Raw genomic sequence first — 14263 nt, 5'->3', positions numbered from 1 at the left:
GAAAAATGAGCACCAGTGTTTTGTAGGATATGGCTCTCCTTTTGTGTTTCTTTTGGGGACCACAGGGAAATCCCGTGGATGACTTCCACAAGGCCCTTTCACTGCTCTTCTTTCACCATGGGCTACAAACTCATTAAAAGGAGCTTTTCCTTTCTGAAAAAATAAAATTTTAAAAAAATTGCATTATTTAGAGGGTGTCTCCAACAAGGTTCTTTCAATGTTTGGAGAAGGGATGCACCCCCAGGAGCGGTGCCCCTGGAATGTCTAACGAGGTGTGAGGAGGAGCAAGGAAGGGGTTTGGTGGGAGGTGTGAAGAACACAGAGGGATAAATGGAACACACATAAATACCATCTGGGAACGCTAAATCTGGTGTCACTGACAGCATCCTCCTGCTGCTCACCGGGAATGACCAGCACAGGAGGGAGAACCTGGGAATGTGGATCCCTGCAGGTGTTCCACGCCAGGCTGGCGGGGCTTGCAGTAACCTGGCCTAGAGGAAGGTGTCCCTGCCCATGATGGGAATGGGATGTTCTCCAGGGTCCCTTCCAGCCGCCCCATTCCCGATCCCGCACATCCCGGGATGCTCTCGGGGTCTCTCCCATTCCCGATCCCGCACATCCCGGGGCTCTCCATGGTCCCTCCCATTCCCGATCCCGCACATCCCGGGGCTCTCCATGGTCTCTCCCATTCCCGATCCCGCACATCCCGGGGCTCTCCATGGTCTCTCCCATTCCCGATCCCGCACATTCCGGGGCTCGCTCACCCCGGGTCGGGAGGCGGGAGCGGGACACCCGCACCACGCCCCGCCCCTCCCCATCCCGCTCACCCAATGGGAATGCGCGGGGCCGCCGGCGGAGCCTGTGATTGGCTGCGGGCGCTGCATATATTATCAGCGCGGCGCGGCGGCCCCGCGGAGCGCGCGGACCCGGCGGCCGCGGCTGAGGGAGCCCGGGATGGTGGCGGCGCCGCCGGGGCCCGCCCGGCCGCCCGCACATGGCGCGGCCCGGAGGCGGCGGCGGGGCAGCGCCCGTGGCCGCTGAGCCGGAGCCGATCGGAGCGGGACGCCAAGGAGAGGCGGCCGGTGCCCCGCCGGCGCTGATTTGGAGCCTGGGGTGAGTCCGCGGGGTCGCGGCGAGGAGTTGGGGAGGGGGTTTGAGCCGGCGCGGGGGTCCCGCCGGTGGTGGGGTGGGGAGGGAGCGCTGCGGGCCGAGCGGCGGCCCCGCAAGGGCGGAGATCCCGGGTACCGACGGCGGCTCGCTCGGTGACCTTGGTCAAGTTGTGTCCCCGCTCCGGGCTCGCTTCGCAGCCTCCCCGGCGATCTCGGGTGTCGGGGAAGGCACCGAGTCCTGCCCGGCGGAGCCGCCCCTGCGCGGGGCCCCACAGGTGAGGGGCGGCTGCCACCGGCCCCACAGGTGAGGGGCGGCTGCCAGCGGCACGGTGGGACCGGGAGCCGGCGGGCTACAGGGACAAACGGGCTGCCCGGGATGCTGGAACTTGCTGCCGTGTGCAGAGTGCGCTGCTCGGTGTGAAATGCCCGTGTGAGACACCCCGCGCCCGCAGGGACCGGGGAGATGCCCCCGCAAATGTTGAAACGCGCATTTCTCCGATGGGCCCCGATCATCAGTAGCCTGTGGGGGGATCAGTTCCGTGAGGGGATCGCCCGTTCCCCGCACCGCAGGGCCCCGCTCCGCCACCCGGAGCATCGGTCGAGCAGTGGATGCGTGACCCATCGGGAGGTGTTTGCTCGCCTGCCCGGCACAGCTCCGGTACCCGGGGGCTCCCCGCTGCCAGGCTCCCTTCCCTCAACACTCATCTTTCCGGTAGGAAACAAAACTCGGTGTTTTTAAAGCGCTGGATCGCATCAGCTCCGGGCGCAGCGCTGCCGGTCCGTCCCCAGGGACCCGCGTGTGGCTGCCCTGGGGCGGCCGTGGCGGCTCCCGGAGCGTCCCCGCTCTGGTCCCGGGCACTCCGAGCCCGGGCGCTCGGGGCCGGGTGGGACCCGCCGGCAGATGTCAGTGTCCCCTCTCTGTCGGCCGCCAGGAGGGTCCCTGCCAGCCCCGGAGGCCCCTGCACTTTTCCGAAGCGGAGCTGTCTGTGGTGGCCGTGCAGTGACAGTTTGGAGAGCTGGGTCTCCAGGGGAGGTGGCCCTGCTCTGACACCCCAGAGGAGCGCTCCCTCTCTATGCCCAGCACCAGCCACCCACCACCTTATTTATCATGGTCTGCTAAGGTTGAGCTACATCTGTGCATCACTGCGCATCCGTGACACTTGTCACTCGTGTGAAGGCAAGGCAGGGAAGGGAAGCAGTGTTCCTCACCTTGCACTGCCTCCTGCATGAGGATGGTGCTGGGCTTGCAGGATCTGTTAGGAGGAAGGAGCCATCCTCCCTGGGGAGGAGGCTGCAGGGCTGCTCCCTTTCCCTGGCTCCTTGTGCACAGGGTTGCTCTTTTTCCCCATCTCCTCGTATGCAGGGCTGCTCTCCCTGGTCCCAGAGATCCATCTGCAGGGATCCTTTGGTCTGAGAGCTCAGCGCAAGGTGGGGAAGCCAGAGCTGCTGCTGCCGTCACTGTGCTGGGGGGGGGAAATTCTATTTTGCACATTTATTTGCTTTATTTAAGAGGCTTTTTGCCTGTAGGTGTGAAAGTCTCGGGTGTGCAAAGCCAGGGGGCAGAACACATGGCACTGGTGCGACTGTGCACGCAGCTGTCATCTCCCCTGACAGCGGCCCAGGCTTCAACTCATTTGATGTCTTATGCAAATCCTCGGCTCCCTGAGTCCTGGGATTTTCTGCTGTTTTCCTTTACTCTCATCTTCGAGTGTCTCGCTCTTGAGGATGTGAAGAAAAGCTAATAAAAGGAACCCAAGTCGCTGAGTCCTACAGGTTTTCTAACGGGTCTCACGAGCTGAGAGGAGGAGGAGGAGGGCAGTGGCTTGGGGTCCCTCGGCTGTAGTGACTGATGGGGCTGCAGAGGGTGGCCAGCAGGAGAACCCGCTCCCAGCCGCGGCTCCGAGGTGTCCGTCTGTCTGTCCCCACGCCCGGAGCTGTGTCACCGGGGCCGGCTGCCAGGTGGCTGCCAGCGCCCCGCCGTGCCCGCTTTGCCGGCGATTACGGCGCTGCTGTCGCTCCGGCGGTGCCTGCCTCGCTCTCTTAATTACCCCGGCTGATCAGCGGGGCCCTGGAGCTTCCTTGGCAGCGTGCGGGAGCCAGCCCGGCCGTGCAGCTCCTCCCGAGCCACAGCCGAGCCGGGGCAGAGGAAACAGTGTGGGCAGGGCTGGCAGTAGGGGACACGGGTTGCACCAAGCCCCAGGTGAGCCTGGTGGCCCCGGAGCAATGGGAGCATCCTGCTAAAACTGAGCCCTTTGGGATTGTCTGTCCCGAGGTGTGCAAGAGCAGGAGGTGGCCTGGGCGCCTGCGTGCATGCACAGATAGACACGGCTCAGCTGAGTCAATCCACTTCAGACGCTAAACTGCACTTAGCCTTTGCCCAGGCTCTTTTAAGTGGCCTTAATTTGATAAAGCTTTTCCATGTTTAATGAGAAGGTGACTCAGTCGCTGGTTTGATGTCTGTCCCCACTGAAAGGCGTCCCCAGGGAGCTGCAGACCCCTCCCCATCACTCCTGCACAGATGCACCGGGGCTCCCACTGTGCCCAGGGACCCTTCCCTGTGACTGGGCACATCCCACAGCCCTGCCACCGATGGTGTTGTGTACCTGCCATGGGCACTGGGGTTTGCTGTGGCTCTGGGCTTCAGCTCAGCGTGCACAGAGGTGGTTCCAGGGTCCATCTGGAACCTTCCTGTGCTTCCCAACAGCACCTGGCAAATACCACTGCCCCCTCCCCAGTGAATGCTTCCCAGTTGCTGTATCCAAATCTGCTCCTGCAGCATGAAAGGACACAAATCAATGTTAATGTCCCTAACAATTAGCTAAAGTCTTAATTATCGAGCTCAGCCTGATGAGTGGTGGAGCACGTGGCTCTGGAGATGCCGTGGGCATGGAGGGGAGTGGAGCCTCGGCATAACTCTGATGTTGTGCTGAGGGTGTTGCTGCTGTCACTGTCAGCTCCAAGGGCAGCAGAGGGAGGCTTTTGCAGCTCACCTGAGCACCCCATCCTTCCTTCAGCCTCTCAAGCCATTTTGGATGAGAACACCACTGCAGAAGTGACCCCACTGCCATCCCCAGGGTGGGGAGTGACTCTAGAAATTGCCACGAGCTCTTTGTAAGATGTAGCTCATGACAAGTGACAATGTGGGCCATACATCAGCCTCACTGGGGTGTTCTGCTGCAGGAAATGGGAACAGACTGCACTGCAAGAAGCTCAGGAAGACTTGGCCCTGAAAGAGGTTGTGATTCTAGGAAAATTTGCCAATTATATTTACTTTAGTACTCTTCTTCCTTGCTTCGGGGTTTTTATAGAAAAGGGAAGAGGAGAAAAAAAAATAACAAGCTGGAAGTTTTCCAACTTTTGTGATGCAAAACCCTAAATCAAAAGGAAGAAGAAAAAAAAAGAGTTGTCAGATGCTTCTCATCAAATCTTCATTTTTTTGGATCAAGGAAAAGTGATTAGAAAGTTATTTCCAGCTCTAGTAGTAAGGTCAAGGGGGTTACTTGTTTCTAAAGAGCTTTACTCTCCCCAGCATCCCAGGAGGATCCTGGTGTGAGCATGTGCAGGTGCACCCTGAAAAGCATTGCCCCAACCCCACAGAGCTGCAGTGCAGCCCCCCTTCCCCTCAAACCAGAGCCAGCTGTAGGCACTGAGGACTGTGCACAGCTATGGCAATATCTGCACATATTTATTTTCTATCACTCCTGATCGATAGGAGGAAATAAATGACCCCGGTGACAGTGGTGCAGGAGAGCTGCTGCAGAGTCAGTGCAGCCCCCTCACAGGCCCTCCTTGCCTGGCTTGGGACTCCAGCTCCTGTTGGCAAGGACGCTGCCGTGCGTCATCACCATCCCTAGGCAGGAGCCTCCCTCGGAGGTGCCGCCACGCGCCGTGTAAATAGGAGGGAAGTGTGAATAAAAGCTCACGCAGCAAGGCTGCAAACTCTGCTCCATACCAGGAGGGATTCTTCACTGGTTTTGTACCAGTTTGCCCCGGCCGAGTGCTGGAAATATCAAATCCTATTTTTATTGCTCTGTAGTAAAACATGAAGTAGCCACAGGGAAACATGGCATGCTCAGCCTGGAATCTCAGAATGAGCTCCCCAGGGAAGGTGTCAGAGCAGGCTGAGATGGTGCAGAGCTGGTCTAGGGACCACAGCCTGAGGGAAAAGGTGGCCCACAGTGGGTCTACCCATAATGTCCATCCCCATGATGGTGAGCCAGATGTTTGCTGCCTTAGCTGTGGTGCTGTGGTGGGAGAGGGGATTTGGAGGGGAAGGACAGCATGGGAAATCCCTCTTGGTAAAGGCAAATGGAGATGCCCCCAGGGTGGTAATGGCAAGGGGCTGGTTAGTGCTGGTGAGAAGCATTTAACATCTAGGATGGTTTGATGGAAAAGACAGTGCTCTGCCTGGTGTGTCCCACCCCAAAAAATCCCCTCTGTGCTTTGAATCAAAGGGGGAATACTCCTGTGTCCTTCTGATTTACACTAGGAAAGCCTCAGGGAGGGTGGTGAAGTGACTGGTGCAAAACCAGTCTGTGGTGGTGGGAAGTGGTGATGGATGAGGCCAGTGTCCCATGGCACTGGAAAAACATCTCCTTTAACCACTTAAAATCCCCTTTAACATCCCCTGTGAGACTCTGGCTGTGTGGAGGGAGGGGGGAGAGGGACACAGCCAGGGAGCAGCCCCAGCTGGAGCTGGGTCAGGAGCCCCTTAAAACCCATGGATGATGGTGGGAGACCAGGAGCCAGGGTGTGCCAAGCCTGTTTGTGAGGCAACAGGCAGAGTCCCAGTGCACCAGGTATTTAAACAAGGTATTTTGCTGTCACAGCCATATTTTATGCTACAAGCAGTGTGTTTCCATGGGCAGGGTTTAGAAAGATGCTGTTCAAGGAGGCTTTACCTTCCCTCAGCTTCTCACCTGAGATCCAGAGTGTTGCTTTCCTCCTTGCTGTGTGGGAAAGGGATCAAATCACTGAGGGTTTAGCCTGTGGTCAGTATCTAAACCATCCATGAGGTTTAGTGCCAAACCCTGGCTCCCACCATTCTCTCCTGGACACAGCAGCAGGACCTGGCTGCAGGCAGCATGGACCTGGGGGGGTTGGGTTAATCTTGAGCTTTGAGGATCCCTTTGGTCCCCAGGCCACATCAATTTTTAATTGTGCCAGCAGATATTCCTGGGGAGGGGAGCAAGCTGCAGGTCTGCTTCAGGCAGGCTCTGCATCCCTTCTGCCTGCTTGCCCTCAGCCCAGATTTGGTAGCAGGCAGTGAGGATTAGGGGCAGCCAAATGCCTTGGCTCAGCCACCACCCACACGTGGCAGCTGGGATTCGGGCACATCCTGCCCCACGTGCCAGGGGCAGGAGGCAGTGACTGGGCTGTCATGTGGCTGCCTGCCAGGCTGGGAAAAACCAGGGTGACACGTGAAAAACGAGTGTGGGGGAACAGGAGCCCTGCCTGCTGCTCCTGCCCACCCCACTGCCCTGGCACCCCAGCCTGGTGATGTGAAACTCTCAGCTTTTGTTTAAAATTCACAGGGCCTCAGCCTCGAGGGCTGAGCGAGAAGCTGAGAAAGTGTAATCAAAGGGCACCCTTAAGGGTTTAAAAATAGAAGAGAGGGAGAAAAAAATTGAAAAAACATATTATTACATGTTCAAGCATGATGATTCATCCAGCAAAGCCCTGTTTGGGAGAAGGCAGGGTTGGTGTGAGCTCAGCAGGGATGGGCATTTGGGCCCCAGCCGCCTTCCTGGAACAAAACCCACCTTCCCTGGCAGGACTGCAGCAAGGGGGTCCCTGTTCTGGGAAACAGCTGCTGGTGCCTCACAGCACACCTGGCCTTGGCCAGACCTTGCAGATCCCCATCTCCACCTTTGCTGGCAAATTCAGACTCTGTCCTTGTAGTTGCTGCTGCTGCCAGAAAAGCTCCATCTTTACTTTGCACTCAAAACACTATTTCCATCAGCCTGGGCAGCCTTGGAGTGGCCATCCATCCATCCATCCATCCATCCATCCAGACACTAGCAGGACACAAAGACAAGTCTAACATCAACCACACATGATCCAGTCTATACCTGGAGAAGCTCATTTTCCCAGTTCCCCATGGTTATCATTTTTAGCCCCACCTGAAATGAGCTGCATGCTCGTGACGTTTGTCCCCACAACGCAGGGTGCAGGGCAGCCCACAGCAGCGAGCTGTGTCATATAATAATAATGATAATAATAAATAAATAATATGCCAGGCTGACGTCCAGCAGAGAAAAACATAAAGAAAAAGCCAGAAATTCCTCAAACAGCCATCAGCCAGGATTTCATTTAACCCAGCACCCCCAGCCCCATAAACTCTTATTTCCTGTGGCATGACCAGGCTCTCCCTGGAGCGCAGCGTTCCCTCTGTCAGCAGCATCCCAGCCAGCATTCCAGAGCTTGCTCCCGGTTTCCATCCGCTCCTCACGGGTTTCCCTCCTGTCGTTGCAGGGCGGGGCTGTCCCGGAGCGTTGCCGCGGGGTGAGAGAATGAAGAAGCCGGCCGGGCAGCAGCAGGATGGGGCGGCAGGACCTGCCCCGTGCTGACGGGCCCCCGCCCATGCTGCCCTGGCCGCTGGCCCTGCTGGCCCTGAGCGCCTGCTGCCGCTGCAGCCCCGCGCCCCAGGGCCATGCAGCCCCTGCCACGCCCTCCTCTTCCTCCTCATCCTCCTCTCCCTCGGCCCGGCCGCCTCTCGACTGGCTCCTCACCGACCGGGGACCCTTCTACCGAGCCCAGGAGTACGTGGACTTCATGGAGCGCTACCGGCAGGGGTTCACCACCAGGTACAGGATCTACAGGTGAGAGGCTCTGAGGGGCTGGGGGGATGTGGGGGCACGGCAGAGTGGAGGCAGACCATCTCTAATCCACATGAGCAGACCCCCATGTGTGGGAGGAGGCTGTCCTTTGGGTAGGTGTGAGATGCTGCTTTTCCAGGGAATGCTCTTGGTGAGGCCAGGCTGGGCTGCAGGCTGTCAGGGTCTCTAGCTGGTCACAGTGACCCCAAGAGAAGTTAGAAAGTCTCTTTTCCCAGCCCAGCACTTGAAGAAGGAGTCAGGGCTCTTCATTTCTCAGTCTCAAGCTTGTTTATTGTATCTTAGCTATAAAATTCTTTCTCCTGTCCAGCCAAGGTCCGCTCAGCAGGACAGTTCCAGGCACTCTGCCTGCCCCTGGGGTGGTGTTATGTCTTCATACTAAAAACTACATATACAGTGTTTACAATTCCTTCCCAATACCTATCACCTATGTGACAGCAAAGGCCACCCTGTGACATCCTCTGTGGGAAACCCACTCCACTCCACCGCCTCCTGTGCCTAACTGGGGGTGTCACCTCTGCCTAATGAGCCCTTTTCCTTCCACTCCCCACCAGTGCTGAGCCCTGGGGGCTTCCAGCAGCGAAGCAAAGCCTGACCAGGGCCTCTTGGGGATGCTGACGTGGGTGCTGGGATTGCAGCCTTGTTATGCAGGCCTGCACCCCCAGGGAGCTCCTCTCCCCTTTCCTGTGTGCTGATGCTGCCATGCCGGGGGCCCTGCGTCCTCCAGGGATGCTGTGGTGATGGTGGTGGGACAGGAAGGAGCAGCCAGAGAGACAGAGCTGGCTCACACCTCCCCAGAGGCAGAGAACCTGCCATCAGCCTTCGGGGCTTGTTTGCCTCTGGGATGCAAGGATGGAAATTGGCACCCCAGCCCCGAGGGAGTGTGTGTGTGCAAGGGGAGAGGCAGCACCCCCCTGCCTCATCCTCAGCTCTGCTACTGGCCCCTGCATCCCATCTTCTGGGCCCAAAGTCATGGTGGGAGGCAACCTGTCATCTGCCAAGCCCAGCAGCTGCTGCTTTGCACCCATCCACTGCTCCCTCCTTCTCCCTCCCTCTCCCTGTTTTCCCAGCCAGCCCTGGTGAAACTGTCTGAGAGGCACAGCCTGGTTTTAATTAGAGCCAAATGCCAAAGATTAAGCTGAAATTTGCTGCTGGTTGTTTATGAGGCCGTGGGGTTTTGGAGGCAGTGACAGGCTGGGTGGCACATTGACAGCATCTGGGGCTCTGAGGGGACCCACCACATCCCAACTCCTCCAGCTTCCCACAAAATGCTGCTGATGTTTAAAACCATGACACCCCCAGATGCTGGATTTTCCCTTGGATCTCTAGGCTGGAGGAGGGATGAGCTGCAGCCAGCCCAAGGGCTGGAAGAGGCTCTAGCCCTGCCCTGGGCTGTGATTAATGCCTTCCCGAGGTGCCGGGTTAATCAATAGCCAGCATCTCCGCTGCTTGTAGCTCTTTATCACCATCAATGGCTTAGGGAGGGACGGTGCTTTTGTCCTGCCTGGATCCATAGCTGGCAGCAGGTCCTTCACTTCCAGTGGGGAGGTCGGGATGATTCTATCCAGAGTTTTCCACCTGTCCTGAACGGAAATCAGGGACATAAGGAAGGAGAGCATGCATGTGCCGTGGCCAGACCCCCTTCACACCCTCTCCCCACTGCTGCTCTCCTCCCACAGAGAGTTTGCCCGTTGGAAGGTGAATAATCTGGCCTTGGAGAGGAAAGATTTCTTCAGCCTCCCTCTTCCCCTGGCCCCCGAATTTGTCCGCAACATCCGGCTGCTGGGGCGGCGGCCCAGCGCGCAGCAGATCACCGACAGCCTCATCAAGAAGTATGGGACACACTTCTTGCTGGCTGCCACGCTGGGAGGTGAGCGCTGGGCTGCTCAGCCCCTCGCACAGCGAGGGAGGGTGGGAAAAGCAGCACTGCACGGCCAGGAAAGGGAATGGGGGCAGCCCACAGCCTTTCTCAGGTATCACATCTCCCCCCAGGAGAGGAGTCCCTGACCATTTTCGTGGACAAGCGCAAGCTGAGCCGGAGGGCAGAGCCCGCGGCGGGGGCTGGGAACAGCTCGGGGGTGTCGCTGGAGACCCTGCACCAGCTGGCAGCCTCCTACTTCATCGACAGGGAGAGCACCCTGCGCCGGCTGCACCACATCCAGATCGCCACAGCTGCCATCAAGGTACGAGAGGGGCGAGGAGGGGCCAGCGCCGGGACACGGCAGCGCCGGGACTGCCCCGGGGCCCCTCCAGCTGGCCCGGCCTGAAACAGCATCCCCCAGAGAGCAGAGAGCCGGGAAAGTTAACACCTTCCATTATTTATGGGAAATTGGGCACGCTAATAAAGGCACATTTTTCAGCGGGCTGCCGCCTGTCAACAAGCTAATTAGCAGATAATTAGTTCTCCTCTCTGACCATCGCCCTGCTATGAGGAGGGGGGCTTGGCCAGCGGGTCAGGGATTATCTGCAGCGCTCTCACCGGGGTAGGGCACCCTGTGTCCTCTCCTGTGTACCCTGACTGCCTCTTGTCCCCACCTTAGGTGACAGAAACACGGACAGGGCCACTGGGCTGCAGCAACTATGACAACCTGGACTCGGTGAGCTCTGTCCTGGTGCAGAGCCCTGAGAACAAAGTGCAGCTCCAAGGTAGGACCAGGCTTGTGGGGATGTGGGGGCGGACAATTGCTGCCATGGGATGCTTGTGGGCGCACGGGGGGATGCAGGGGAGGATGCTGGCATGAGATGCTGCTTCTAATTTCAGGGCTGGGGAGGAGAGGGGAGGAAAATAATGAAAGCTGGGCAGGATGAGGTTGTTGCTTGTCTGCCAAGAGGAGCCAAGATCGATGCAGAGCCCAGACAAGCGGCTCCACAGCAAATTGATATGATAATCATGCGAGGGTGGGAGCCCGGCGAGGGGGGAGAGGCTGGTGCCCTCCTCGCCCGGGTGGTGTTTGAGGGGCTCCGTGCGTGCCCTGATGCCCTCGGGGCTGCTCCCTCCGCAGGGCTGCAGACGGTGCTGCCCTCCTACCTGCGGGAGAGGTTCGTGGCCGCCGCCCTCAGCTACATCGCCTGCGGCTCGGCGGGGGAGCTGCTGTGCCGCCGCAGCGACTGCCGCTGCCAGTGCCAGCCCGCCTTCCCCCGCTGCAACTGCCCCGAGGCCGACATCCAGGCGCTGGAGAGCAGCCTGGCCCAGCTCGGGCGGGCCTGGGAGAGCCACCACAGCCAGTTCGAGGAGTCAGGTGAGGCTGGCAGACCCCACCGAGCATCTCCTTCCCCTTGAGAGCAGCCCAGGCTGGGTGCTGGCTCTTCTCACCATGAAGAGCTCGGGTGGAGGGAGGTTGCTTTCAGCTCCACCTTCCCTGATGCCATCTCCTTCTCCCCACAGAGGAGTTTCAGGCCCTGGTGAAAAGACTCCCCACGGACCGTTTCCTGAACAGGACAGCCATCTCCCACTTCTGGAGCATGGATCTGGATGTCCAGCACCGCTACCAGCAGCTGGGCACCAGCCTGAAGCTGCTCTCCAGGAAAACCTTCCGGCTCATCCGGCGCCTCTTCAACCTCAGCAAGCGCTGCCACCGCCAGCCGCGCTTCAAGCTGCCCAAGGAGAGGTAGGGTGCCCTGGCAGCCTTGCTGGGGACACTGCCCTGTGCCCCAGGGGTGGGGCACTGCCAGGGGATAACCCCTGTGGCTGCAAGTGGAGAAGCTCCCACCGAGGAGGGGGTGAGCAGGCAGCAGGAGCGGCTGTACCAGCCTGGAATGTGGCCCTGAGAGATCAGGTGCAGACCTGAAGGTGAAAAATGGGTTCGTGGGGGGGCCACCAGCAGAGCAGAAAACCAACACGAGGTGGGCAGCTCTTCTATCCTTAGAGAAAGCCAGTCACATCCCAAAAGATGCCATCTAAGCCTCTCTTCTGTGTTTCCTGTGCACCAGGTCCCTCCCTTACTGGTGGAGCCGCGCACAGTCGCTGCTGTACTGCAGCGAGACCACCGTGCCTGGGACCTTCCTGGAGGAAAGCCACAGCTGCACCTGTCCCTCAGAGCAGCCCTCCTGCCAGGCCTCCATCCCGTGTGCCTTGGGCGAGGGGCCAGCCTGTGCCAGCTGTGACCAGGACAACAGCACCCGCTGCGGGAGCTGCCACCACGGCTACGCGCTCACCCAGGGCTTCTGCCGCCCCGAGGTGGCCGACTCCCTGGAGCAGTACCTGGGGCTGGAGACTGACCTGCAGGACCTGGAGCTCAAGTACCTGCTGCAGAAGCGGGACAGCCGCATCGAGGTGCACTCCATCTTCATCAGCAACGACATGCGCCTGGGCAGCTGGTTCGACCCCTCCTGGCGGAAGCGCATGCTCCTCACCCTCAAGAGCAACAAGTACAAGCCCGGGCTGGTTCACGTCATGCTGGCCCTGTCTCTGCAGATCTGCCTCACCAAGAACAGCACCCTGGAGCCCGTCATGGCCATCTATGTTAACCCCTTTGGGGGAAGCCACTCAGAGAGCTGGTTCATGCCTGTCAACGAGGGCAGCTTCCCAGACTGGGAAAGGACTACCGTAGATGCCTCTGCCCAGTGCCAAAACTGGACCATCACCTTGGGCAACAAGAGGAAGACCTTCTTTGAGACGGTGCACGTCTACCTGCGGAGCCGCATCAAGTCTCTGGATGACAGCTCCAACGAGACAATCTACTACGAGCCCTTGGAGATGTCAGATCCCTCCAAGAACCTGGGCTACATGAAAATCAACAGCTTGCAAGTCTTTGGCTACAGCCTGCCCTTTGAGCCGGATGCTATCCGTGACCTGATCCTCCAGCTGGACTACCCCTACACGCAGGGCTCCCAGGACTCAGCCATGCTGCAGCTGCTGGAGATCAGGGACAGGGTGAACAGGCTCTCACCCCCTGGCAAAATCCGCCTCGACCTCTTCACTTGCTTGCTCCGGCACCGGCTCAAGCTGGCCAACAACGAGGTGGCGAGGATCCAGTCCTCCCTGAGAGCCTTCAACGCCAAGCTGCCCAACGCCCTGGAGCAGGAGACGGGCAAGCTGTGCAGCTAACACGGCTGGCAGCGCTCACACCTCGGCCAGGGGGCTGCCAGGACAGACTGCCTGGGAGGAAAGAGAAAGAACCACCCTAAAAATTGAAATCAAGGCCTTACCTTAGTGCCAACTGCGTGCTTCCATGGTACACCCAGCATCTGGCCAAAGAGACGCAGGGCTCGGGCGGATGGAGGATGCCAGTGGGACTGAGGAGGAGGAGGGATGGCTCATGGCATTGTGAACTGGCCCCGAGTGTGGGGACAATGCCACTGTGGCTGGGGAGGTGTGCCAGTGGCCCAGGGGGTGTGGCTTGCCCAGAGGCAGCTGCTGGTCCCACCAGAGCAGGTGCTGAACCCACCCTAAGGATCCCCCAGCAGCAGCCTCCTCATCACCCCAACTTTTGTAGTCTTTTTAAGAGGTTTCTACTGGCACCTTTGCATCCCCCACCATCCATCCTGCAGCCGTAGCCTCGCACACGGTGCTGCTGGGGGCCCACAGCACAGGCCCTGCAGACCCTGCAGGTCCCCCCTGGGGCCTCTCCACGAGCACCTCGTGTCTGCTGCCGTGCCGAGGCACCGTCTCACCCCTTGCCTGGAAGGACCTGGCACCTGCCCAGGGATGCTGCCATCACAGACACCCTCGGAGACCTCTGGGCCAAGGTTCCCTACGAAACAGAAAAACCAACAAAAAAAACCCCACCCTAAAGAAAGAAAAAGAAAATGTTTTATTTATGTATTTATTTATTTGGTTTGTTTGGGACAGGTTTTTTTAAGCCTATTCATTTGGGGAGTGTCATTTCTTGTCAGTGGCTCCAGCCAAGAGACATCTTAGTAAAATGTATCTGTTTAATATATTTTTTAAAAAATGCCTTTTTTGAGCAAAAGAGCAACCAAAACCAACTGAGATTAAAAAAAAAAAAAAAGAAAGAAAAGAACAGAACAGTTACTGTCATCCCTAGCCCTGGCTTTCCCCGTGCTGTGTGGCTCCCCTCCCTCCCTCCTTCCCCGTGCTGCTGTGCTGGGTGCCTGACTGGAATATCAAGCACTGGAGCTGCCCGGCTGTCAGATGGGAATGCCGGGAGCCCAGACAAGCAGAGCTCACTGCTCCAGTGCCTGCCCTCATCCCTTGGCCAAGGATGAGGCAGAGAGAGGAAGGAGCCGACCCTGTGACCGCAGGGATCCCCATGGAGGCGTGCAGGCAGAGGGGATGGGGCAGGGAAAGCAGAGGGGTGGGAAATGTGAATCAGTGTGCAGGCTGAGGCCGCCTTCTAATCCTCCACAGCTGGCAAA

The 14263-nt window shown here is 58.7% G+C and overlaps 1 protein-coding gene across 1 annotated transcript; it reads left to right on the top strand.

The window, feature by feature from the left end:
• The first annotated feature begins 1027 nt into the window (after positions 1-1027).
• On the top strand, positions 1028-13694 carry BRINP2 (BMP/retinoic acid inducible neural specific 2). Its single transcript, XM_054286259.1, has 8 exons — positions 1028-1113; positions 7584-7930; positions 9625-9815; positions 9938-10128; positions 10486-10591; positions 10948-11184; positions 11331-11553; positions 11876-13694. Exons 2-8 carry the CDS (start codon positions 7650-7652, stop codon positions 12990-12992), a joined length of 2346 nt encoding a protein of 781 aa, XP_054142234.1. The 5' UTR covers positions 1028-1113; positions 7584-7649; the 3' UTR covers positions 12993-13694.
• The last annotated feature ends 569 nt before the right edge of the window (positions 13695-14263 follow it).

The sequence above is a fragment of the Melozone crissalis genome, unplaced genomic scaffold, assembly GCF_028551555.1.
Source record: "Melozone crissalis strain CALT ecotype California unplaced genomic scaffold, PUWL_Pcris_2 ptg000045l_1, whole genome shotgun sequence".
NCBI classification, from domain to species: domain Eukaryota; kingdom Metazoa; phylum Chordata; class Aves; order Passeriformes; family Passerellidae; genus Melozone; species Melozone crissalis.
This window is presented reverse-complemented; position numbering and strand designations above follow the sequence as displayed.